Source organism: Pseudophryne corroboree, chromosome 8 (genome assembly GCF_028390025.1).
Source record: "Pseudophryne corroboree isolate aPseCor3 chromosome 8, aPseCor3.hap2, whole genome shotgun sequence".
Lineage (NCBI taxonomy): Eukaryota > Metazoa > Chordata > Amphibia > Anura > Myobatrachidae > Pseudophryne > Pseudophryne corroboree.
In genome coordinates, this window is record NC_086451.1 from 300,581,036 (window position 1) to 300,606,467 (window position 25,432).

General features: G+C 48.4%; 1 protein-coding gene across 3 annotated transcripts in view; it reads right to left on the reverse strand.

Annotated features, from left to right (window-relative positions):
• The window catches only part of LOC134949015 (uncharacterized), a 211,639-nt gene that overhangs the window by 146,375 nt on the left and 39,832 nt on the right, over window positions 1-25,432 (reverse strand). For all 3 annotated transcript variants that reach the window (XM_063937344.1, XM_063937343.1, XM_063937345.1), the window contains one exon: window positions 18,701-18,816. In XM_063937344.1, the coding sequence (XP_063793414.1) occupies window positions 18,701-18,816 (116 nt within the window). The remainder of the gene's footprint in view (window positions 1-18,700; window positions 18,817-25,432) is intronic.

Genomic DNA, 25,432 nt, shown 5'->3' on the forward strand with positions numbered 1-25,432 from the left:
GTCGGGGGCATGCCAGCAGCTCACAGATCGCTGGGCATGTCCCCTCAGTGGGCAAGACGGGAGACGTAGCTTAGCCACTTTTGCTGTTGCCACGCCCCCTTTCGGACCATACTCCCCCCACACTAATGTTGGGAGGTTTGCCACTGCTTTGTACAGTACCCGGTTCATGGTGCGACTAAACATGGGCGCGGCATACGGGACCCTCGTGTAGACTGGCTAGCGGTGGCTTAAACTAGCAACATAGGAGACATTGCCAGTGTAAAAATCTCTGTAGCTCCGGCACCATTGGGGGGCAGCGCTACCTCAGAGCGGGACAAGCGGTATTTTGGCGCCTTCCTCTGCTTAATGCAGCAGCAGCAAGCACGCACAACTCCTCCTGACTCATAAGACTGGAAAACTGGTACAGGGTGTAGCAAAAGGGGAGAGCCGCTATTGTACACATTCTGTGTCCTATATAGGACAGAAATCATTAGTGTTTCAGTGTGATATAGTAAGCTGACAGCTTCACTGGGGCTGTATAGCTGCGGTGTGCTGGTCTTCTCTCTCTGTGTGTCTCCTCTCACATACAGTAAGGGCAGGCTTGCTAAGTATTACTGTCTGTGTGTATGTGTATGTCATTGTAATTACTGTGGACATGGGTAAACACAAACTATGCAGTGTATGCGACACCAGATTCTCTCCCTTATCTGATTCTGTTTCATGAGAACAATGCAGCCAATCTTCACAGCTCAGTGAAGGGGCTGGTGGAGAGGGACCAGAGCCATCCTGGTTAGGGGCTCTTAAGACTTTGATGTCGGATATGTCATCTCAACTGACTGCTAATGTTCAGAAAACTCAGCTACTACAACAGGCTGTTGCAGACTTAGCTGCTAGGGCAGATGTTACATAGCCCCCCTCCCTCACTCAGGACCACAAAAGCGTGGTTTATCTGCTCTGCTCTCTGATTCAGATGAGGAAATACAGGAGGATGGGGATGACTTGGATCCCATTAGTTGGGATTCCGCTTCTGCTCAGGGTATTGAACCCCCCATTCTGGCTATACGGGACGTGTTAAAACTCCCTATAGAGGACACTGCGTCACAGCAGTCGTTTTTCTTTACACAAAACAAGCCTAATGTCACTTTCCCTGATTCTGCAGAGTTAAATTACCTATTTAAATTAGCCTGGAAAAATCCAGACAAAAAATACCAAGTGTCAAAACGATTTTTGCACACATTCCCATTTGCTCCTGAAGGTAGGAAATTCTGGGAAGAGCCCCTGGGAGTCTTAGTCTCTCGACTGCCAAAATAGGCGGTGCTGCCAGCCTCGGGCCCCTTTACTATAAAGGGCCCTGGGGACAGAAAGATGGAGACTACACTAAAGTCTATCGACACTGCAGCAGGTGTATCGCAAAGGCGGGTCATAGCGGGTTGCTGGATGACCCATGCCATTCATACGTGTGCTACTCATATTTAGGGATATGCCTCTGGTCACTATGGTGACTCTCCTGAAGCACATTTAGGACACTGCACGCATCCTGTGTGACTCGCTCAAGAAAATGGGCAATATTAATGCTAGAATGTCTGCCATGGCAGTGTCAGTGCGCAAGGCCTTGTGGTTGCATCAGTCGATAGCGAATGCAAAATCCAAGCGCAGTGTGGAATCCCTCCCCTTTCCTGGGGAGTGGTTCTTTGGGTTGAGTTGGATACGTGGATTTCCAAAGTCACTGCAGGGAAACCTATGTTTCTCCCCTCTGGGGCCCCGCCGGCTAGGCTAGGCGTTCCTGCCCGGGGCCGACTGTTCACTTCTTTCGGTCTAACAGATTTCGATCTAGGGCCAGGGGTGCCTCCAATGCGAGTAGAAGCACCAGAGGTAAGACAAAAAGACCTGCAAACACCGGTTCTCAGGAACAGAGCACCAGTTCTGCTTCCACTAAGTCCTCAGCATGACGGTGCCCACCCACCCCGAGGGTATCTTGAGGTGGGAGCTCGACACTGTCACTTCAACCGCGTCTGGGAGGATTCCTGCCAGGATACCTGGGTAAGGGACCTAATTTCTCAGGGCTAGAAGCTGGAGTTTGACGGTACTCCTCCCCAACGCTTTTTCAAATCAAACTTACCAGCTTTGGAGGATACGCAAGTTACGTTGCAACAGGCCATCCAAAAGTTGGTCTAGTCCCATGTCATTGTTCCCGTACCAATGCTACGAGGCAGGAGTTATTACTCCAACCTATGCAAATATAGAATTTGGAGTAACTCGTTGGGCACTGAAAGTTTTTTGGTGCTGCCTTGGACACACTGAGGGGTTTCCCTTACCCCCAAATGAAACAGATATGAGAATGTATGATAGAGTGACCTGGGCGCCCTGAGGAAGAGGTTATACACCTCGAAACGCGTTGGGTATTGGACATCTACACGTTTGGCTATTGGACATCCACACTTCCGGGTCCAGGACGTTTGTGGATAGACTTCCACTGGTAAGCTTAGGAGCCAGAGCAGGGTGAAGTCTGGACCACCCTGCCGTATATACCACCTGCGGCTCCTTTGCTACCCTATGGATACGATTTCATTCTGAGTTTGGGACATTTGTCATTAGAAATATTTTATGCATGTTTGTTTTATCTTATTGTATTAAATGTATTGTCATTTTTTTTATATAATTGTATGACATTAATTTTGAGATATTTACTGATTATACTGGTTAAAAAAGTGAATCATCAGTAATTACATCTGCACCCAGCCACTGAAAGGGGGCGCCCAGGTCACTCTATCATACATTCTCATATCTATTACTCCAACCTGTTTGTGGTACCGAAACCGGACGGTTCGGTAAGGGCCATTTTGTATCTACCCTTACCTAAAGGTTTTCAAGTTCAAAATGGAATCCTTGAGAGCAGTGATTGCAGGCCTGGAAGAACAGGAATTCATGGTTTCCTTGGATATCAAGGACGCCTACCTTCACATTCCTATTTGGCCACCACATCAGGCTTATCTGACGTTTGCCCTGCTGGACGACAACTACCAGTTCCAGGCACTGCCCTTCGGCCTGTCCACAGCTCCGAGGGTATTCACAAAGGTAATGGCGGAGATGATGTTCCAGCTCCAAGGGGACAATGTTGTCCCTTACCTGGACGATCTTCATTCAGGATTGGATCCTCCTCACATCGGATGCGAGTCTGAGAGGATGGGGAGCTGCCACCCAAGGGGCACAGTTCCAGGGCAGGTGGTCAGCCAACAAAGCCCTCCTTCCAATCAACATTCTAGAACTTCGGGCGATCTACAATGCTCTGCTTCAGGCCTCTCCTTTGCTCAAGGATCACGCGATCCAGGTACAGTCGGACAACGCCACAGCAGTGGCGTACATCAATCGACAAGGAGGGACAAAAAAGAGCAATATCAGCAATCTTCATTCCGGGAGTGGAAGCAGACTTCCTGAGTCGTCACGATCTCCACTCGGGGGAGTGGGGATTCCACCATCAGGTGCTTCAGCAGATCATCAACCGGTGGGGCTGCCTACAAATAGACATGATGGCTTCTCGTCTCAACAAGAAGCTTCTCTGGTATTGCTTACGAACCAGGGACCCTCAGGCGAGGGCAATTGATGCACTGATGTCGCCTTGGCCTTACCGGCTGGTCTACCTGTTTAATCCGATTCCGTTGCTCCCAAGGGTGCTCAAGCGAATCAGAAATCAAGGAGTCCAGGCAATTCTGATTGCTCCGGATTGGCCTCAGAGGACATGGTATGCGGATCTTCTGGACATGTCCGTCGAAGAACCTTGGCCTCTACCACTAAGAAGAGATCTTCAACAAGGGGCATTCGTCTACCCCATAGGTCTGCAAACTCGGTTCTCATTACCCCACACAGTGCATGTTTTGCAGGTCTCCTCACAGAATCACAAGTGAAATAATTAACTCCACCTGCGGACCTTTTACAATGTGTCTGTGAGTAATTAATACACCTGTGCACCTGCTGGGTTACTTGCAAAACATGCACTGTGTGGGGTAATGAGGACCGAGTTTACAGACCTATGGTCTACCCGGACTTACGGCGACTTCATTTGACGGCATGGAGGTTGAGCGGAACATCCTAGCTCACAATGGCCTTTCCTGAAAGGTTATTGCTACCATGGTTCAGGCCCGGAAACCTGTGAAGTCAAAACACTATCATCATATCTGGAGAAGATATGTCACTTGGTGCGAGGAATGCATGTATCCACCTGCAGAGTTCCACTTGGGGCGTTTCTTACGTTTCCTTAAGGTCCAGATTTCAGCTCTCTCCATTTTCTTCCAGAAGAAATTGGCAGGCCTTCTTGCAAGCCACATACAGCCACCTTTTGTGCCGCCTACGGTACCCTGGGATTTAAATGTGGTATTGGAATTTCTACAGTAATCCTGGTTTCAACCTCTGATGACGGTAGAAGACAAGTACATCACGTGGAACACGGTGAGGTTACTGACCCTGGCTTCTGCTAGACGTGTCTCAGAATTGGTTGCTTTATCGTGTAAAAGTCTATACTTGGTCTTTTACAAGGACAGAGCGGAGCTCCGGACTAGGCAGCAGTTCCTGCCGAAGGTTGTCTCTGCGTTTCACCTGAATCAACCTATTGTGGTTCCGTCAAGTTCTGACGCTTCTGCTCCTCTGGAGGCATTGAATGTTCTGCGAGCCTTGAAAATCTATGTCAAGTGGACGGCTCGGATCAGAAAGACTGATTCCTTGTTCGTGCTCTATGATGCACAGAAAAAGGGTTGTCCTGCTTCAAAGCAGTCCATTGCTCATTGGCTTAGGCTTACTATCAACAAGCCTATGTGTCGGCAGCCTTACCTGTTCCTAAGTCTCTGAAGGCCCATTCTACAAGATCTGTGGGCTCATCCTGGGCGGCTGCCCGTGGAGTCTTGGCCTTGCAACTATGCCGAGCTGTTACCTGGTCGGGGAAGAACACTTTTGTGAAGTTCTACCGGTTTGATACCCTGGCCAAACAAGTCTCAGCACTTTCCCGCCCGTTCTGGAAGCTTTGGGAAGTCCCCATTGTACTAAGTCTCCCTAATATCCCTTATGGATGCTAGAGAAAATAGGATTTTAATTATCTACCGGTAAATCCTTTTCTTGTAGTCCATAAGGGATATTGGGCGCCCGCCTCAGTGCGTTGACTTTTTTGCAGGTTCTCTTTTTATGTGGTAACCTGTTCAGCTGTGCTGGTGTATAAATCTCACCACTTCTTGTTATTATGTTCCTTCTCTCATATATGTCCGTTCTCCTTCGGGCACTGTTTTACCTAGAACTGTCTGTGGGAGGGGGCACAGAGGGGAGCTGCCAGCACACCCAGTGAAGAAATTTAAACCGGCTCCTTTGGACCCCATCTATGCCCCATCATACTAAGTCTCCCAAATATCCCTTATGGACTACGAGAAAAGGATTTACCGGCAGGTAATTAAAATCCTATTTTTCCCTATGCAGTAAACCCTTGGGTAACCCATCAGCGTTAACTGCTGGAATCTATGTGTTACCCCGCACATTAAGCACCAGATGGTGCATTTAATGTACATTTTTTCCTCACAGCTCCTGAAGCTGCAAAGAAAAAAAAATAAGAATTTACTTACCGATAATTCTATTTCTCGTAGTCCGTAGTGGATGCTGGGGACTCCGTAAGGACCATGGGGAATAGCGGCTCCGTAGGAGACTGGGCACAAAAGTAAAGCTTTAGGACTACCTGGTGTGCACTGGCTCCTCCCCCTATGACCCTCCTCCAAGCCTCAGTTAGGATACTGTGCCCGGACGAGCGTACACAATAAGGAAGGATTTTGAATCCCGGGTAAGACTCATACCAGCCACACCAATCACACCGTATAACTTGTGATCTAAACCCAGTTAACAGCATGATAACAGAGGAGCCTCTAGAAAAGATGGCTCACTACAGCAATAACCCGATTTTTGGTAACAATAACTATGTACAAGTATTGCAGACAATCCGCACTTGGGATGGGCGCCCAGCATCCACTACGGACTACGAGAAATAGAATTATCGGTAAGTAAATTCTTATTTTCTCTGACGTCCTAGTGGATGCTGGGGACTCCGTAAGGACCATGGGGATTATACCAAAGCTCCCAAACGGGCGGGAGAGTGCGGATGACTCTGTAGCACCAAATGAGAGAACTCCAGGTCCTCCTCAGCCAGGGTATCAAATTTGTAGAATTTTACAAACGTATTTGCTCCTGACCAAGTAGCTGCTCGGCAAAGTTGTAAAGCCGAGACCCCTCGGGAAGCCGCCCAAGATGAGCCCACCTTCCTTGTGGAGTGGGCATTTACAGATTTTTGGCTGTGGCAGGCCTGCCACAGAATGTGCAAGCTGAATTGTACTACAAATCCAACGAGCAATAGTCTGCTTAGAAGCAGGAGCACCCAGCTTGTTGGGTGCATACAGGATAAACAGCGAGTCAGATTTTCTGACTCCAGCCGCCCTGGAAACATATATTTTCAGGGCCCTGACAACGTCTAGCAACTTGGAGTCCTCCAAGTCCCTAGTAGCCGCAGGCACCACAATAGGTTGGTTCAGGTGAAACGCTGAAACCACCTTAGGGAGAAACTGAGGACGAGTCCTCAATTCCGCCATGTCCGAATGGACAATCAGATAAGGGCTTTTACAGGATAAAGCCGCCAATTCTGACACGCGCCTGGCCCAGGCCAGGGCCAACAGCATGACCACTTTCCATGTGAGATATTTTAACTCCACAGATTTAAGTGGTTCAAACCAATGTGACTTTTGGAACCCAAAAACTACATTGAGATCCCAAGGTGCCACTGGAGGCACAAAAGGAGGCTGTATATGCAGTACCCCTTTTACAAACGTCTGAACTTCAGGGACTGAAGCTAGTTCTTTTTGGCAGAAAATTGACAGGGCCGAAATTTGAACCTTAATGGACCCCAATTTCAGGCCCATAGACACTCCTGTTTGCAGGAAATGTAGGAATCGACCCAGTTGAAATTCCTCCGTCGGGCCTTACTGGCCTCGCACCACGCAACATATTTTCGCCCAATGCGGTGATAATGTTTTGCAGTTACATCCTTCCTGGCTTTGATCAGGATAGGGATGACTTCATCCGGAATGCCTTTTTCCTTCAGGATCCGGCGTTCAACCGCCATGCCGTCAAACGCAGCCGCGGTAAGTCTTGGAACAGACAGGGTCCTTGCTGGAGCAGGTCCCTTCTTAGAGGTAGAGGCCACGGATCCTCCGTGAGCATCTCTTGAAGTTCCGGTTACCAAGTCCTTCTTGGCCAATCCGGAGCCAAGAATATAGTGCTTACTCCTCTCCATCTTATAATTCTCAGTACCTTGGGTATGAGAGGCAGAGGAGGGAACACATACACTGACTGGTACACCCACGGTGTTACCAGAGCGTCTACAGCTATTGCCTGAGGGTCCCTTGACCTGGCGCAATACCTGTCGAGTTTTTCCCAACGGTTTATAATCATGTGGAAGACTTCTGGGTGAAGTCCCCACTCTCCCGGGTGGAGGTCGTGTCTGCTGAGGAAGTCTGCTTCCCAGTTGTCCACTCCCGGAATGAATACTGCTGACAGTGCTATCACATGATTTTCCGCCCAGCGAAGAATCCTTGCAGCTTCTGCCATTGCCCTCCTGCTTCTTGTGCCACCCTGTCTGTTTACGTGGGCGACTGCCGTGATGTTGTCCGACTGGATCAACACCGGCTGACCTTGAAGCAGAGGTCTTGCTAAGCTTAGAGCATTGTAAATGGCCCTTAGCTTCAGGATATTTATGTGAAGTGATGTCTCCAGGCTTGATCATAAGCCCTGGAAATTCCTTCCCTGTGTGACTGCTCCCCAGCCTCGCAGGCTGGCATCCGTGGTCACCAGGACCCAGTCCTGAATGCCGAATCTGCAGCCCTCTAGAAGATGAGCACTCTGCAACCACCACAGGAGGGACACCCTTGTCCTTGGTGACAGGGTTATCCGCTGATGCATCTGAAGATGCAACCGGACCATTTGTCCAGCAGGTCCCACTGGAAAGTTCTTGCGTGGAATCTGCCGAATGGGATTGCTTCGTAGGAAGCCACCATTTTTCCCAGAACCCTTGTGCATTGATGCACTGAGCCTTGGCTCGGTTTTAGGAGGTTCCTGATTAGCTCGGATAACTCCCTGGCTTTCTCCTCCGGGAGAAACACCTTTTTCTGGACTGTGTCCAGGATCATCCCTAGGAACAGAAGACGAGTCGTCGGAACCAGCTGCGATTTTGGAATATTGAGAATCCAACCGTGCTGCCGCAACACTACCTGAGATAGTGCTACACCGACCTCCAACTGTTCTCTGGATCTTACCCTTATCAGGAGATCGTCCAAGTAAGGGATAACTAAAACTCCCTTCCTTCGAAGGAGTATCATCATTTCGGCCATTACCTTGGTAAAGACCCGGGGTGCCGTGGACCATCCAAACGGCAGCGTCTGAAACTGATAGTGACAGTTCTGTACCACAAACCTGAGGTACCCTTGGTGAGAAGGGTAAATTGGGACATGAAGGTAAGCATCCTTGATGTCCAGAGACACCATGTAGTCCCCTTCTTCCAGGTTCGCAATCACTGCTCTGAGTGACTCCATCTTGAATTTGAACTTCTGTATGTAAGTGTTCAAAGATTTTAGATTTAAAATCGGTCTCACCGAGCCGTCCGGCTTCGGTACCACAACAGTGTGGAATAATACCCCTTTCCCTGTTGCAGGAGGGGTACCTTGATTATCACCTGCTGGGAATACAGCTTGTGAATGGCTTCCAAAACTGCCTCCCTGTCGGAGGGAGACGTCGGTAAAGCCGACTTTAGGAAACGGCGAGGGGGAGACGTCTCGAATTCCAATTTGTACCCCTGAGATACCACCTGAAGGATCCAGGGGTCTACTTGCGAGTGAGCCCACTGTGCGCTGAAATTCTTGAGACGGGCCCCCACCGTGCCTGAGTCTGCTTGTAAAGCCCCAGCGTCATGCTGAGGGCTTGGCAGAGGCGGAAGAGGGCTTCTGTTCCTGGGAACTGGCTGATTTCTGCAGCCTTTTTCCTCTCCCTCTGTCACGGGGCAGAAATGAGGAACCTTTTGCCCGCTTGCCCTTATGTTGAGAGGCGACCTGGGGTAAAAACGTGGATTTCCCAGCTGTTGCCGTGGCCACCAGGTCTGAAAGACCGACCCCAAATAAACTCCTCCCCTCTATAAGGCAATACTTCCATATGCCGTTTGGAATCCGCATCACCTGACCACTGTCGTGTCCATAACCCTCTTCTGGCAGAAATGGACAACGCACTTACTCTTGATGCCAGTCGGCAAATATTCCGCTGTGCATCACGCATATATAGAAATGCATCTTTCAAAAGCTCTATAGGCAATAATATACTGTCCCTATCTAGGGTATCAATATTTTCAGTCAGGGAATCCGACCACGCCAACCCAGCACTGCACATCCAGGCTGAGGCACACCAGTATGTGTGTAAATACATTTTAGGATACTCTCCTGCTTTCTATCAGCAGGATCCTTAAGGGCGGCCATCTCAGGAGAGGGTAGAGCCCTTGTTTTGACAAGCGCGTGAGCGCTTTATCCACCCTAGGGGGTGTTTCCCAACGCACCCTAACCTCTGGCGGGAAAGGATATAATGCCAATAACTTTTTAGAAATTATCAGTTTTTATCGGGGGAAACCCACGCTTCATCACACACCTCATTTAATTTCTCAGATTCAGGAAAACTACAGGTAGTTTTTCCTCACCGAACATAATATCCCTTTTGGTGGTACTCGTATTATCAGAAATGTGTAAAACATTTTTCATTGCCTCAATCATGTAACGTGTGGCCCTACTGGAAGTCACATTTGTCTCTTCACCGTCGACACTGGAGTCAGTATCCGTGTCGGCGTCTGTATCTGCCATCTGAGGTAACGGGCGCTTTAGAGCCCCTGACGGCCTATGAGACGTCTGGACAGGCACAAGCTGAGTAGCCGGCTGTCTCATGTCAACCACTGTCTTTTGTAAAGAGCTGACACTGTCACGTAATTCCTTCCAACAGTTCACCCACTCAGGTGTCGACCCCCTAGGGGGTGACATCACTATTACAGGCAATTTGCTCCGCCTCCACATCATTTTCCTCCTCATACATGTCGACACAAACGTACCGACACACAGCACACACACAGGGAATGCTCTGATAGAGGACAGGACCCCACTAGCCCTTTGGGGAGACAGAGGGAGAGTTTGCCAGCACACACCAGAGCGCTATATATATACAGGGATAACCTTATATAAGTGTTTTTCCCCTTATAGCTGCTGTATAGTTAATACTGCGCCTAATTAGTGCCCCCCTCTCTTTTTTAACCCTTTCTGTAGTGTAGTGACTGCAGGGGAGAGCCAGGGAGCTTCCCTCCAACGGAGCTGTGAGGGAAAATGGCAACAGTGTGCTGAGGAGATAGGCTCCGCCCCTTTTTCGCGGACTTTTCTCCTGCTTTTTTATGGATTCTGGCAGGGGTTAAAATTCATCCATATAGCCCTGGGGGCTATATGTGATGTATTTTCGCCAGCCAAGGTGTTTTTATTGCTGCTCAGGGCGCCCCCCCCTAGCGCCCTGCACCCTCAGTGACCGAAGTGTGAAGTGTGCTGAGAAGCAATGGCGCACAGCTGCAGTGCTGTGCGCTACCTTGGTGAAGACAGGATGTCTTCTGCCGCCGATTTTCCGGACCTCTTCTTGCTTCTGGCTCTGTAAGGGGGCCGGCGGCGCGGCTCTGGGACCGGACTCCATGGCTGGGCTTGTGTTCGATCCCTCTGGAGCTAATGGTGTCCAGTAGCCTAAGAAGCCCAATCCACTCTGCACGCAGGTGAGTTCGCTTCTTCTCCCCTTAGTCCCTCGATGCAGTGAGCCTGTTGCCAGCAGGTCTCACTGAAAATAAAAAACCTAAAACTAAACTTTTCACTAAGCAGCTCAGGAGAGCCCCTAGTGTGCACCCTTCTCGTTCGGGCACAAAAATCTAACTGAGGCTTGGAGGAGGGTCATAGGGGGAGGAGCCAGTGCACACCAGGTAGTCCTAAAGCTTTACTTTTGTGCCCAGTCTCCTGCGGAGCCGCTATTCCCCATGGTCCTTACGGAGTCCCCAGCATCCACTAGGACGTCAGAGAAATAGGATTTTAATTACCTACCGGTAAATCCTTTTCTCGTAGTCCATAGAGGATGCTGGGGTTCATATTCGCACCATGGGGTATAGACGGGTCCACCAGGAGACATTGGCACTTTAAGAGTTTCAGAGTGTGGGCTGGCTCCTCCCTCTATGCCCCTCCTACCAGACTCAGTCTAGAAACTGTGCCCGAGGAGACGACATACTTCAAGAGAAGGAAATACACAGATAGTGGCGAGATTCACACCAGCTCACACAACAATGCAAATCCGGCCAAAAAGCCAGAGAACTCAGCAACAGCTGAAACAGTACTGAAACAGGAACGAACACAGAACTTACCTAGGAACCAGGTAGTACTAAACCAAATAACCACTGCAGGATAAAGAAGCGCTGGGCGGGCACCCAGCATCCTCTACGGACTACGAGAATTTTTTTTTTAATATATATTATACATATATATGTGTGTGTGTGTGTGTGTGTGTGTGTGTGTATATATATATATATATATATATATATATATATATATATAAAACAATAGTGCAAAATAGCGCTGCTACCTAAATAACAAGACTAGTAACATTAAAAATTAAAACAGTCAGAAACACTTCCACTATTTTAGGGGGGCTGCTAAAAGGGTCCTCTTGTATGAACTCTATTTCAAAAGTCCAAATAGATAAAATGTACAGAATGGTAGAACCCAGCGCCTTCTGTGTTATGCAAACTCCAAGTGCAAATTAAATACTTATATGCATACCGCATCCCATGTGGATATCAAGCATGTGATATAAATCGTAGTTCTCCTGATGTCGATCCTGTAGCTTTCCCACTAACTTCGTGGACGGTCCGTATGAAAATTAGAAGAATACCACAAAATAGTGTAATATTGCCAGCATATATGAGGTGTGCATAAGTAAATTTTCTGATGTGATTGGTAATAGTGCCTTTAAATAAACAGTGCACCCAGTGTCATAATAAAATGACTGTGAGAAAGTGCCCACCGCCTGTAGTAATAATATATATAAGTACCCTCAGGACTTGTAAAACTTGCATGTAGGAATAACTTTATATGGTTCTTCTCCTGTGGTTCTTGTTGGGGACCCTACTCTCCTGGAATGGCTGGGAAGCTCCCGAAAAATCGTGTGGCACTCCCTGACGCTCGGAAGAGTGAGCAAGTTTCCTGAAGCCAACCCTTTGTCCTCCACGCAGCCGCCCACTTTTCAAGCCACACCGACTCCTGCTGTGCCAGTAAGTTGGCAACTATGGATCTCACACATGAGCTCTGAGAAAATAGTTGTGCTCCCTTTTGTCGCATTTCTCCTCTAAACCTCAGTTTCCTGTCCTCTGGTCCAGTATCCTAGAATTCACACAGCCTTGCTCCTGAAATTCTTATTTCATGTTCTGACCCCAGAACTTGTTGAGAACTTGTTGAATCTTGTTGAGGCGGAAGGCCATCATGTCTATATGATGAACCCCCCACCAACTGGTTACCTCCTTGAACACCTCCGGGTGGAGGCCCCACTCTCCTGGATGGAGATCGTGTCTGCTGAGAAAGTCTGCTTCCCAGTTGTCTACTCCCGGAATGAAGATTGCTGACATCGCTACAGCGTGTCTTTCTGCCCAGAGGAGGATTTTTGTCACTTCCGAAATTGCAGCAATGATCTTTGTTCGGCCTTGTCGGTTTATGTAGGCCACTGTGGTCACGTTGTCCGACTGCACCTGAACAGCCCGATCCTGTAGAAAGTGTGCTGCTTGAAGAAGGCCGTTGTATACGGCTCTTAGCTCCAGGATGTTTATCGGAAGTAGGGACTCCTGACTCGACCACCTTCCTTGGAAGGTTTCCCCTTGAGCGACTGCTCCCAAACCTCTTTGACTTGCATCTGTGGTTAGAAGGATCCTGAACTCCGAACCTTCGGCCCTCCAGAAGGTGTGATAGTTGTAGCCACCAGAGGAGCAAAATCCTGGCTTTCGGAGACAGACGTATCCTCTGGTGCATGTGTAGGGGAGATCCCGACCACTGGTCCCAGAGATCCAGTTGAAAGGAGCGAGCATGAAACCTTCCGTACTGCAGAGCCTCGTAGGAGGCAACCATCTTCCCCAGAAGGCGGATGCACTGATGAACAGACACCCTGGCAGGCTTCAAGACATCCCGAACCATGATTTGAATAACCAACGCTTTCTCCACCGGTAGAAACACCCTCTGCACCTCCATGTCGAGGATCATCCCCAGGAAAGAAAGCCTCCTTGTCGGCTCCAGATAAGACTTTGGAAGGTTCAGAATTCAACCGTGCTCCTTGAGCAGATGCATCATGAGAGCAATGGATCTTAACAACTTCTCCTTGGATGATGCCTTGATCAGCAGATCGTCCAGATACGGAATTATGTTCACCCCCTGCTTGCGGAGGAGAACCATCATCTCTGCCATCACCTTGGTGAAGACCCTCGGTGCCGTGGAGAGACCGAACAGCAGTGCCTGAAACTGATAGTGATCGTCTAACAGTGCAAACTTGAGATAAGCCTGATGCGGCGACCAAATGGGAATGTGGAGGTACGCATCCTTGATGTCCAGGGACACCAGGAACTCCCCCTCCGTCAGTTCTGAGATAACTGCCCTCAGAGACTCCATCATGACTTTGAAGTCCCTGAGATAAGGGTTCAAAGATTTCAAGTTCAAAATTGGCCTTACTGAACCGTCTGGCTTCGGAACCACAAAAGGGTTTGAATAGTAACCTTTGGTCAACTGAAGAGGTGGAATTGGAACAATGACCTTAGACACTATCAATTTTCGGATAGCGTCCAGTAGAATAGCTCTGTCTGCCGGCAAAGCCGGCAAGACTGATTTGAAGAATCTGTGAGGTGGGAGAGTTTGAAACTCCAACCTGTACCCCAGGGACACAATATCCTGAATCCAGGGGTCCAGGCCAGACGACACCCAGACGTGGCTGAAATGCCGGAGTCTTGCTCCCACCTGACCTTCCTCCAGGCTTGGCGGTCCACCATAATGCTGAGGACTTTGAGGTACCAGAAGCAGGTTTCTGGTCCTGGGAACCTGCGGAAGCAGGCTTTTTGGATTTGGCATGACTACCTCTAAAGGTGTGAGAGGGCTTGTTCTTTCTAGGTCTAGTGGGCCGAAAGGACTGTGACGTGTTGGGAGTAAATGGCTTCTTCGTACCCGGTGCAGCTGAGGGGAGAAAAGGAGACTTACCCGCTGTAGCCGTGGCAATCCACACATCCAGCGCCTCCCCAAACAGAGCCTGACCTGTATAGGGTAGGCTCTCCACACTTTTCTTGGATTCCGCATCCGCAGACCACTGGCGCAGCCAGAGACCACTGCGAGCCGAGACGGACATGGAGGAGATCCCCGCAGCCATGGAACCCAGATCCTTCATGGATTCTACCAGGAACCCTGCAGAATCCTGTATGTTACGTAAAAATAAATCAACGTCACCTTTATCCATCATAGTCAAGTCCTCCTGCAGAGTGACTGACCACTTTGCTATAGCTTTTGAAATCCATGCACAGGCAATAGTAGGCCGCAGTATAGCCCCTGAAGCAGTGAATATGGATTTGAGCGTAGCATCCACTTTGCGATCTGCCGGGTCTTTCAACGCGGTAGATCCCGGGACTGGTAAGACCACCTGTTTTGACAGCCTAGAGACAGAGGCGTCAACTATAGGTGGAGACTCCCATATTTTTCTATCATCTTCCGGGAAGGGAAAAGCAACCAGAACCCTTTTAGGGATCTGGATTTTTTTCTCCGGGTTTTCCCAGGCTTTCAAATATAGCATTTAATTCCTTAGATGCCGGGAAGGTGAGAGGGGCTTTCTTACTGTCTGTGCAAAAAAGGCCTCCTCAACCTGCTCAGGAGGTGTGTCAGAAATATGTAACACATCCCGCATGGCCTCAATCATCAACTGCACCCCCTTGGCAAGTGATGCCGACCCCCTCGACACATCCCCATCACCGTCTGCTGTGTCAGAATCGGTAACCGTGTCATCCTGCATAATCTGGGCAAGAGCACGTTTGTGAGAATGTACAGCAGGGGGCCCCTGGGGTGCAGTATCTGACCATACTGCCATAGAGGACTGCAATACCTGAGTAGCATGCTCAGTTCTTGCAACCCTTTCAGAAATCTGAGAAATAACCCCCCTAAGAGAGGTTAATCACTCCGGTTCTCTAGCTGGGATCTGCGCTACAACAGTGCAATCCTGATTACATGGGATGGGATCTTCCTGAGAAGATAAATCCTCTGCAGCATATGAGAGTCTCTAGACATGTTTGCTTGTACACCCCCCCCCACCCCCCCCACACACACACACACACACACACACACACACACACACACACACACACAGGGTACAGGGCAGACAGAGTTTCCCCCCCAAAAAATGGCAGAGACACACAGAGATTGGAGCCAACCCAACAGCGCTATATAGGTATATAGAGACCCTTAACCAGCGCTGACTGTGTTCCTTAATAGGCGACAGTCTTTACACAGCCTCGCCTCCCTTCTACAGCTCCCTGGTACCGTACAGATGGCTGGAGGTGCTCTGGAGGGACTGCTCTTCCACTGGCAGCATGTCTGCAGGCAGGAAAATGACGCTGAATGCTGCTGGGTCCGCTCTGAGGAGAAGTTCCGCCTCCTTAATGGCGCTGTCTTCCCGCTCTTCCTAGATTATACTGGCCTGAGGATTTAGTGCTGGCTGAGATCCGCGGACCCAGACAGGCTTTCTGGTCAGTGTAGGGTTAAGGCGCTGGCTCAGGGCGCCCCTCACAGCGCCGCACCTAAGTACCGCTGAGCTACCCAGAGCGCAGTTAGTACTGCACTCCTACCCTGTAGCCGCCATCTTCACATCGGCTCCCTGTTTGTTAGGGAGCCGATGACTCACTCGCCACACTTCAGCTCTGTAAAGGGGTGGCGGCATGCTGCTGGGGTGAGCGTTCCCCTGCAGCGGGGAGCGAGCTATCCCCTCTGGAGCTCAGTGTCCAGTCAGCGGAGACAGTGGCTCAGACCCCACAGGGCGGACACTGCTCCCCCCCTCAGTCCCTCGATGCAGGGAGGCTGTTGCCAGCAGCCTTCCTGTAAACAAACAAACTCTAAAATAAACTTTTCTAAAGAAGCGCTGTAGAGCTCCCCTAGCTGTGACCGGCTGCTCCGGGCACATTTTCTAAACTGAGTCTGGTAGGAGGGGCATAGAGAGAGGAGCCAGCCCACACTGTTAAACTCTCAAAGTGCCAAAGGCTGCTGGTGGACCCGTCTATACCCCATGGCACTAATATGGACCCCAGAATCCTCTAGGACGTAAGAGAAATTGCAACCCTTATTTGAATTGCCCAAGGTCGCCAATTAGCCACTAATTGAATCTGTCCTCATGTTTTAAATAATTGACTGTTTAACACTACTAATACAGGTTGAGTATCCCATATCCAAATATTCCGAAATACGGAATATTCCGAAATACGGACTTTTTTGACTGAGAGTGAGATAGTGAAACCTTTGTTTTTGATGGCTCAATGTACACAAACTTTGTTTAATACACAAAGTTATTAAAAATATTGTATTAAATGACCTTCAGGCTGTGTGTATAAGGTGTATATGAAACATAAATGAATTGTGTGAATGTAGACACACTTTGTTTAATGCACAAAGTTACAAAAAATATAGGCTAGAATGACCTTCAGGCTGTGTGTATAAGGTGTATATGTAACATAAATACATTCTGTGCTTAGACTTGGGTTCCATCACCATGATATCTCATTATGGTATGTAATTATTCCAAAATACAGAAAAATCCCATATCCAAAATACCTCTGGTCCCAAGCATTTTGGATAAGGGATACTCAACCTGTAAAATGTTATTGTCATCAAATAAAAAATACATATAAGATAGGACTCCCATCTCTACTCATATTATATACACTGCTCAAAAAAATAAAGGGAACACTAAAATAACACATCCTAGATCTGAATTAATGAAATATTCTTATTAAATACTTTGTTCTCTACATAGTTGAATGTGCTGACAACAAAATCACACAAAAATTATCAATGGAAATCAAATTTATTAACCCATGGAGGTCTGGATTTGGAGTCACCCTCAATATTAAAGTGGAAAAACACACTACAGGCTGATCCAACTTTGAAGTAATGTCCTTAAAACAAGTCAAAATGAGGCTCAGTAGTGTGTGTGTCCTCCACGTGTCTGTCTATGTAAAGAACAAAGTATTTAATAAGAATATTTCATTCATTCAGATCTAGGATGTGTTATTTTAGTGTTCCCTTTATTTTTTTGAGCAGTATATATATATATATATATATACACACACACACACACATATATATATATATATATATATATATATATATATATATATTGGCTGAACTCCATCCTTCCTCTTTTTTCGTACCTGCTCCTCCTCTGCTTCTTCCTATCCTTTTATTTACTTCTGCATATGTTGACATTCTGTCTTTTTTTTTGCCCACTGGGTCTGGGTCTGACCTGTGGCTGGCCGGGGGGGCACTCCTGATTGTATATTGCCACACCACAGTCTAAGACCAGTGACCCCAATCCTCATGCTCTTGTTTCCCCTAGGGGCATATAACTAGTGTCTGCAAGGCACTGCGGGCGCACCTTCCTCATACTGCACGTAGAGGACCATTGTCTGGGAGCAAGGCTGGGTGTAATGATGCATCTCCAGGTCTTACAGTAGCACTTTATCAGCATGGCAGTACCAAGGTTAAGGCCGGCCCACTCCATACACTTCAATAAACATAATATATACATTTATAGAGGACACACTGGCTGCTGGCACATTGCTCATCCCCATCATCGCTGGGGAGATGTCGGCATTCAATGTCTCTACTCCATAGTGTCCTATAATGACAGGATGGAACTATGGCTGTGAGAGAAATGGGGGTGGTGGTGATGGGCAGTGGGGGTGGGGTTACAGAGGTCTCACTCTGTTCAATTACTGGTGTGAGATCCCGGAGAAGTCACACTGCTGTTGCAGCCTTCTTGGTGAACCCTGCACAATGTCACATCCTGCCAATCATGCTCCTGACTCCCCTACACACACTCACATGTGGGGGAGTAATGGGGGCATAGCCTTGGCCATGCGGAATGGAGTAACAGGAGATCTGCTGGAGCGGTCATCTACAGCCTGTGCAGCCAGTGAACTAGGTGCTCAGGCTTTCATACAGATGGCCACCGGCCAGTACACGCTGTTGGCAATAGCGAGCTGTGCCATTCAGTAGCATGAGTGCTCCACCCAGCGGGATCCGAGGTGGCCTAATCCGCCCCTCCCTGCCATCTGGCGCAGCAACAAGTAACTAACATTACTGCTTACTCCTCAGACGGCTGCAGAGACACTTACAGAGAAGCGGGGCGTGGGCGTGCCAAATTACTGCCGCGCCCCGGGTGACAAAAAAATCTAGTTTTGGCCTGCTTAACGTAACAGCCTGAATGCATGAAATCATTTCAGACAACTTTCCATAAGCCACTGTCAGTGGTACCAATGTGTATTGCTGGAGATTAAATGCACATAGAGAAAATGTGGACAGTTCTGCTTTGCCAAATTACTCACCATGTCTGTAATTCCATCCACATAATCTGTTGTAGGCTCATCCCCCTCAGCGTGTGATCGGAATCCTGACTCATCCGCAGGTATTTGACTTCTACCTTTATGGCGCTTTAGGATTCCTTAAATAAAGTAGGAAATGTTAACAACAGAAAGTCTCACAGAGATTTGGCATTGTAAATATCAAAATGTATTCAGAACCTGATCTAACAAATATCCCCAAAAGTGAAGCAGAATGAACAGCAATACATAGCCTGGTACTGCACAGGATATCTGCTGCAGAGCACAGTTTCTACACATGTATGCCCCCTTTATTATCAGACACACCCTAGTTTGAATTATTCATTATGATTGTTTCCAGTATTTCATGTTTTTCCTACAGTTCTTTCTTTTATTTTTTCAGGTTTTATTTTAGGTTTACAAGAGATGCGTGAAAATTTCAAAGTGGTTCAAAATTGAATGACATATCATTAGCTCAATTATTATAAACATGTTCCAATTAAAATGTGTGTTTTTCGATTTGTTTTTAAACAATTTAAATTGAAGCACAAGTAATGATGTAACACTGTGGTTCCAAACTTTTTGAATCACAGCGTCCTAGAGCAGGCCTGGCCAACCTGTGGCTCTCCAGCTGTTGTAATATTACACATCCCAGCATGCTGTGACAGAGTTTTAGCATTCACTAATAGCAAAACTGTGGCAAGGCATGCTGGGACTTGTACTTTCTCAACAGCTGGAGAGACACAGGTTGGCCAGGCCTGCCCTAGAGTGTCAGAATTTTTTTCACGGCACCCTATGGCCAAAAGTTTCTTATTGAGAAATTTAGAAAGAATTATTAAATTAAGTAAATTGTGTTTATAGGACATCCTTAGGTTCTGATATGTTGTGAGGGACAAGATTTGCTTCCGTTTGTCCAGATATTTTATGCTTGACAGCCACAAGTAATGGTTTTGCCTATTACATTGACCAAAAATAATTTTCATTGGTCCTGGGCTACCAACCCACGGGTGCGGCAACCCAGGGTGCCTAAGCACACACTTTGAGAACCACTGCTGTAACACAGTGTCTGTGAGGGCCACCCCTCTTCTTGCCAGCTCAGTTGCAGAATAGAGACTGGCACTGTGCCAGAGTCTACTGCACATGTGCAGGTCTCTGGGAACATGGTGTATGTGCCATGTTCCTGGTGATTTCTCTACTGCACATGCACAGATCTTCAGGAAAATGGCAGCTGCAGCCTTTTCTCAGTGATTTCTGCGGCACTTACGCCAGAGAGGTAAGTACAGAATAATTTATCGCTGCTGCATAAAATCATACCAGTGCAAAATATAGAGGTGACTAAGAAATTAAGGGCAGCCATCACTACTGCACAGCAACACAGAGACAACAATAATTATACATCTATAGTAAATTCATCAGTATTTTTCAGGAACCCGGGTGTGGACATCAAATATCAGGACCAATACTCCAATCCACAAAAAAAGGAAATGATAGGACACCAATGATAGAAAGAGTACATAGACAATAACATGCTTCCTCAGGCCCAGATCTGTTGGGGATGTAACCAGGGGCAATGTTTTGCATTTTAAATACTGCTTAAAATAGCATTTTTAAATAATAAAAAATATTTCAATGTTTTAATGCTACTGTGTTTGACGTTAGCTGTATGAGGTTTACAATTAAAACTATGAGCAAGTCTGGTCGTACATGCACAAATTAGCCTAGATATAGTTTTATCTGATACTTGAATATAGCTGTTTTCTCAATAAAGCAAACCTTATGCACTGGCTGGGAGACCGGCGGTCAGCATACCGACTCTGCTATCCTGACAGCAGAATGCCAGCGGGGGGAGGGGCGAGCGCAAGAAAAGCGCAAGAAAAGCCCCTTGCAAGTTAGCTGCGTTCGCCGCGCGGTGGGGCTCGGTGGCTCGCTGCGCTCACCACAGGTTCTATTCCCACTCTATGAGTGTCATGGAATAGTCCCTGTCAGTCGGCATGTCGACTGTCGTGCTGGAAAGCGCACAGGATCCCGGTGTCGGTATGGTGACCGCCAGGATCCAGATTGCCGGTCAAATGACTGGATCCCATAAGATGAACCCGTTTGAGAAACAATATACGTTTACGGGTGCCAATTTAAACCCCAATCCTGGGGAACGTTCTTCTATTCTCATAACGTCATAGATCTTTGCCTTTCCTTTGCACTGTAAACTCATTTGGCCAGACACTTTTAGAACTTTTCTTATGATGCATGTTACTGTTCTCTTACCCCTTTTACACTCGCATGAAAATCCCGGGATTTTGCACGTGAACGCGCATCATCCCGGGATTTTTCTCAGTGTGAAAGGGTACAGGGTCAATTTCCCGGGACGAGCATCCCGGGATTTCAACCCAGGTCTCGTCCAGGGTTGGTCCCGGGACCGTCCCGGGAAGCTGTGTAGTGTGAAAGGGCCCGTCCCGGGATTCACTATTCCGGGACTGTTTAAAGGCCTCGGCTTGGATCTTTCTTGGGCTCTGAAAAGATGATGTCACCTTTCAGAGCCCTGGGGAGCGTCCAGGAAGAGTAAGAGAAAGCCGCTGCGGCCGCTATACTCTGTACGCAACCTACGTACTTTGTACACCGTTTGCGTACATAGTCCCGTACCGTGTACGGACTTTGTGCACAAACGCCGCGCTGGGGGTACAAAGTATACACAGCGCAAAACACCCAGAGATACACCGCAAACACTATAAAAATAAATTAATTCGCCAAACATGTTGTGTTGATTCTTCTTCACCCCTCCCTTTTGTTGACTAGTGTGACCTCATCTATGTGAGCCAGAAAAGGCCATTTCTAATGACAAACATATGCATTTGCAGGGAAATCCCGGGATCAGTGTGAAAGGGCCCGTCCCAGGATTCACTATTCCGGGACTGTTTAAAGGCCTCGGATTGGATCTTTCTTGGGCTCTGAAAAGATGATGTCACCTTTCAGAGCCCTGGGGAGCGTCCAGGAAGCGTAAGAGAAAGCCGCTGCGGCCGCTATACTCTGTACGCAACCTACGTACTTTGTACACCGTTTGCGTTCAGAGTCCCGTACCGTGTACGGACTTTGTGCACAAACGCCGCGCTGGGGGTACAAAGTACACACAGCGCAAAACACCCAGAGATACACCGCAAACCCTATAAAAATAAAAATAAATTAATTCGCCAAACGTATTGTGTTGATTCTTCTTCACCCCTCCCTATTGTTGACTAGTGTGACCTCATCTATGTGAGCCAGAAAAGGCCATTTCTAATGACATACATATGCATTTGCAGGGATATCCCGGGATCAGTGTGAATGGGGCTGTCCCGGGTCGATCCCAGGTCTTAGTGCAGTGTGAAAGGTGTCAGTCCCGGGAATGCATCCCGGGAAGCATCCCGGGAGTGACCCGGGAGTGCGAGTGTAAAAGGGGTACTTATTTTTACTGCAGCCTTCCAGTGTTGTTCAGTGATGCAGATTGTGTTGGATTTTATATAGGGCCTTATTCAGGTCTGTTAGCAAACCAAAAAAAAGGAGCTTTATGGTAAAACTTACCATGGTTAAATCTCTTTCTGCAAGGTACACTGGATTCCACAGGGAATAACAGCGGGGTGTAGAGTTGGATCTTGATCCGAGGCACCAACAGGCTAAAAGCTTTGACTGTTCCCAGGATGCACCGCACCGCCTCATCTATAGCCCCGCCTCCGTGCACAGGAGCTCAGTTTTGTTAACCAGTCCAATGCAGTAGCAGGTATAAGAGACGGTAGATGTTAGTCACATAGAACCACGTTCTCACGACAGGATAAGGGACCGGCGGCTAATGCCATACAAACCCAAAGAAGCTAAGTGCGTCAGGGTGGGCGCCCTGTGGAATCCAGTTTACCTCGCAGAAAAAGATTAAACCATGGTAAGTTTTACCATAAATCTCCTTTTCTGCAGCGGGGTACACTGGGATTCCACAGGGAATAACATCAGGGATGTCCTAAAGCAGTTCCTCATGGGAGGGAACGCACTGTAGTGGGCACAAGAACCCGGCATCCAAAGGAATCATCCTAAGAGGCGGAAGCATCAAAGGCATAGAACCTGATGAACGTGTTCACAGAGGACCACATAGCCGCCTTGCACAATTGTTCAGCGGACGCGCCACGGCGGGCCGCCCAAGAAAGTCCAACAGACTGAGTAGAATGGGCCTTGATAACAGCAGGAGCTGGGAGACCAGCCTGCGCATAAGCTTATGAAATCACCATTCTAATCCATCTGGCCAAGGTTTGCTTATTCGCAGGCCAGCCACGTTTGTGAAAACCAAACAGTACGAAGAGGGAATCAGACCTCCTGATGGAGGTAGTACTCTCTACATATATACGGGGAGCCCATACCACATCCAAAGACCGCTCTTTAGAGGACAGACCAGAAAAGATAAAGGCCAGAAGCACAATCTCTTGGTTAAGGTGGAAAGATGACACCACCTTAGGCAAATAAACAGGGCAAGTTCTAAGAACAGCCCGGTCACGGTAAAATATCTGAAAGGGCGGACAACAGGACAAGACGCCTAAGTCCGACACCCTCCTAGCAGAGGCAATAGCCAGCAGGAACAGGACCTTAAGAGTAAGCCATTTCAGGTCCACAGAATCAAGAGGCTCAAAGGGAGACACTTGCAGAGCATTAAGGACAACAGACCGATTCCATAGAGCCCCAGGAGGGACATAGGGAGGTTCTATTCGCAAAACACCCTGAGTGAAGGTATGAATGTCAGGAAGAGACGCAATTCTTCTCTGGAACCATACCGACAAGGCACATATATGAGCCTTTAGGAAGGCCAGACGAAGGCCTAAGTCTAGGCCTTGTTGCAGAAATGCCAGAAGCCATGAAGTTCTGAACTTGTAGACATTGTAATTCTTAGCAGCACACCAAGTGAAGTAAGAGTTCCAGACCCTGTAGTAAATCCGAGCCAAAGCCAGTTTACGGGCCTACAGCATAGTGTGGATGACTGCCTCAGAGAATCCTTTGGCTCTCAGGAGTGATGCTTCAAGAGCCACGCCGTCAAAGCAGTCTGGCCAGTTCTGGGTAGACACAAGGGCCCTGAACGAGGGGGTCCGGGCGTTGAGGAAGTAGTAGAGGATGCTCCATCGATAGACTCTGCAGGTCTGAGAACCAATGCCGTCTGGGCCATGCCGGAGGGACCAGAAGCAGGACTCCTCCTTCTTGCTTGAACTTCCTCAGTACCCTGGGCAGGAGTGACACTGGAGGGAACACGTATGGCAGCTGGACGTCCCATGGAATTGTGAGTGCGTCCACAAACGCTGCTTGTGGATCCCTTGTCCTTGATCCGAAGACCGGAACTTTGTGATTGTGTCGAGACGCTATCAGGTCCACATCTGGTAGGCCCCACTTGTCCACTAGGAGTTGAAAGAGATGAACTAGGAGATGAAGGCTCCATTCACCTGCGTGTACATCTTGACGACTGAGGAAGTCCGCTTCCCAGTTGAGGACACCCGGAATGAACACTGCCGATATTACTGGCAGATGGCGTTCCGCCCAACGAAGAATCCTGGACACTTCTATCATTGCTGCGCGGCCTCGAGTGCTGCCTTGATGATCTATGTAAGCCACCGTGGTTGTGTTGTCTGATTGTACTTGAACAGGCCTGTTCCTTATCAGAGGCAGGGCCAGTGTCAATGCGTTGAACACTGTCGCAGTTCCAGAATGTTGATGGGGAGGAGAGACTCCTCCTCGGTACAGCGACCCTGGAGAGAGTGTTGCTCGAACACTGCGCCCCAGCCCCTCAGACTGGCATCCGTAGTCAAGAGGACCCAGTGGGGAATGCAGAAGGGACGGCCCTTGCTCAACTTGTTCAGTGACTTGAGGTTGAGAATAGGCAGGAAAGACCCATTGGGATTCGGAACTAGAAACAGGGTCAAGTAGTAGCCCCTCCCTTTTTGAGAGATAGGCACCGAGACCACCACTCCTGTCTCCAGGAGGGATTGTACAACCAAGTGTAGAGCTTGCGCCTTCAATGGGTCCGATGGGATGACCGTTGTGCAGAACTGGTGAGGGAGACGTCACTTGAATGAGACCGCGTACCCGTGAGAGACAACTTCCAGCACTCACGCGTCTGAAGTAGTCTTTAACCAGACCTGGGTGAACTGCAGGAGTCGGCCTCCCACCCTGGGGTCCCCCAGGGGAAGGCCCGCCCCGTCATGCTGCAGGCTTGACCTGTTTGGAAGCAGGCTGACGGGCAGTCCAGGATTTTTTACTGGTCTTGGTAGTACAAGGCTGTCTCGAGTACACCTGACCATATGATTCCGAAAGGAACGAAAAGTAGTACTTTTAGCTTTCGGAGCAGAAGGAGTAGTATTAGGAAGGCATGCAGTCTTAGCAGAGCTAAGTCAGTCACAATCTTATTAAGATCTTCTCCAAATAGGATATCTCCCTTAAAAGGGAGCACCTCCAGAGTTTTCCTGGAATCTAGGTCCACCTTTCAGGACCGCAACCATAGAATCCAGCGAGCCAAAATAGACGTAGTGGACGCTTTGGACGCCATAATACCTGCCTCAGAGGACGCCTCCTCTATATAATGGGAGGCGGTGGTAATATGAGACACTGTTTGGCAATGTCGGAAAAATCCTGAGGTAGCTCCTCCTCCAATACCTGGACCCATGCTTCAATACCTTTTGCAGCCCTGGAGACCGCAATAGTAGGCCTGTGTATTGCCCCAGTAAGGGAATAAATACACTTCAGGCA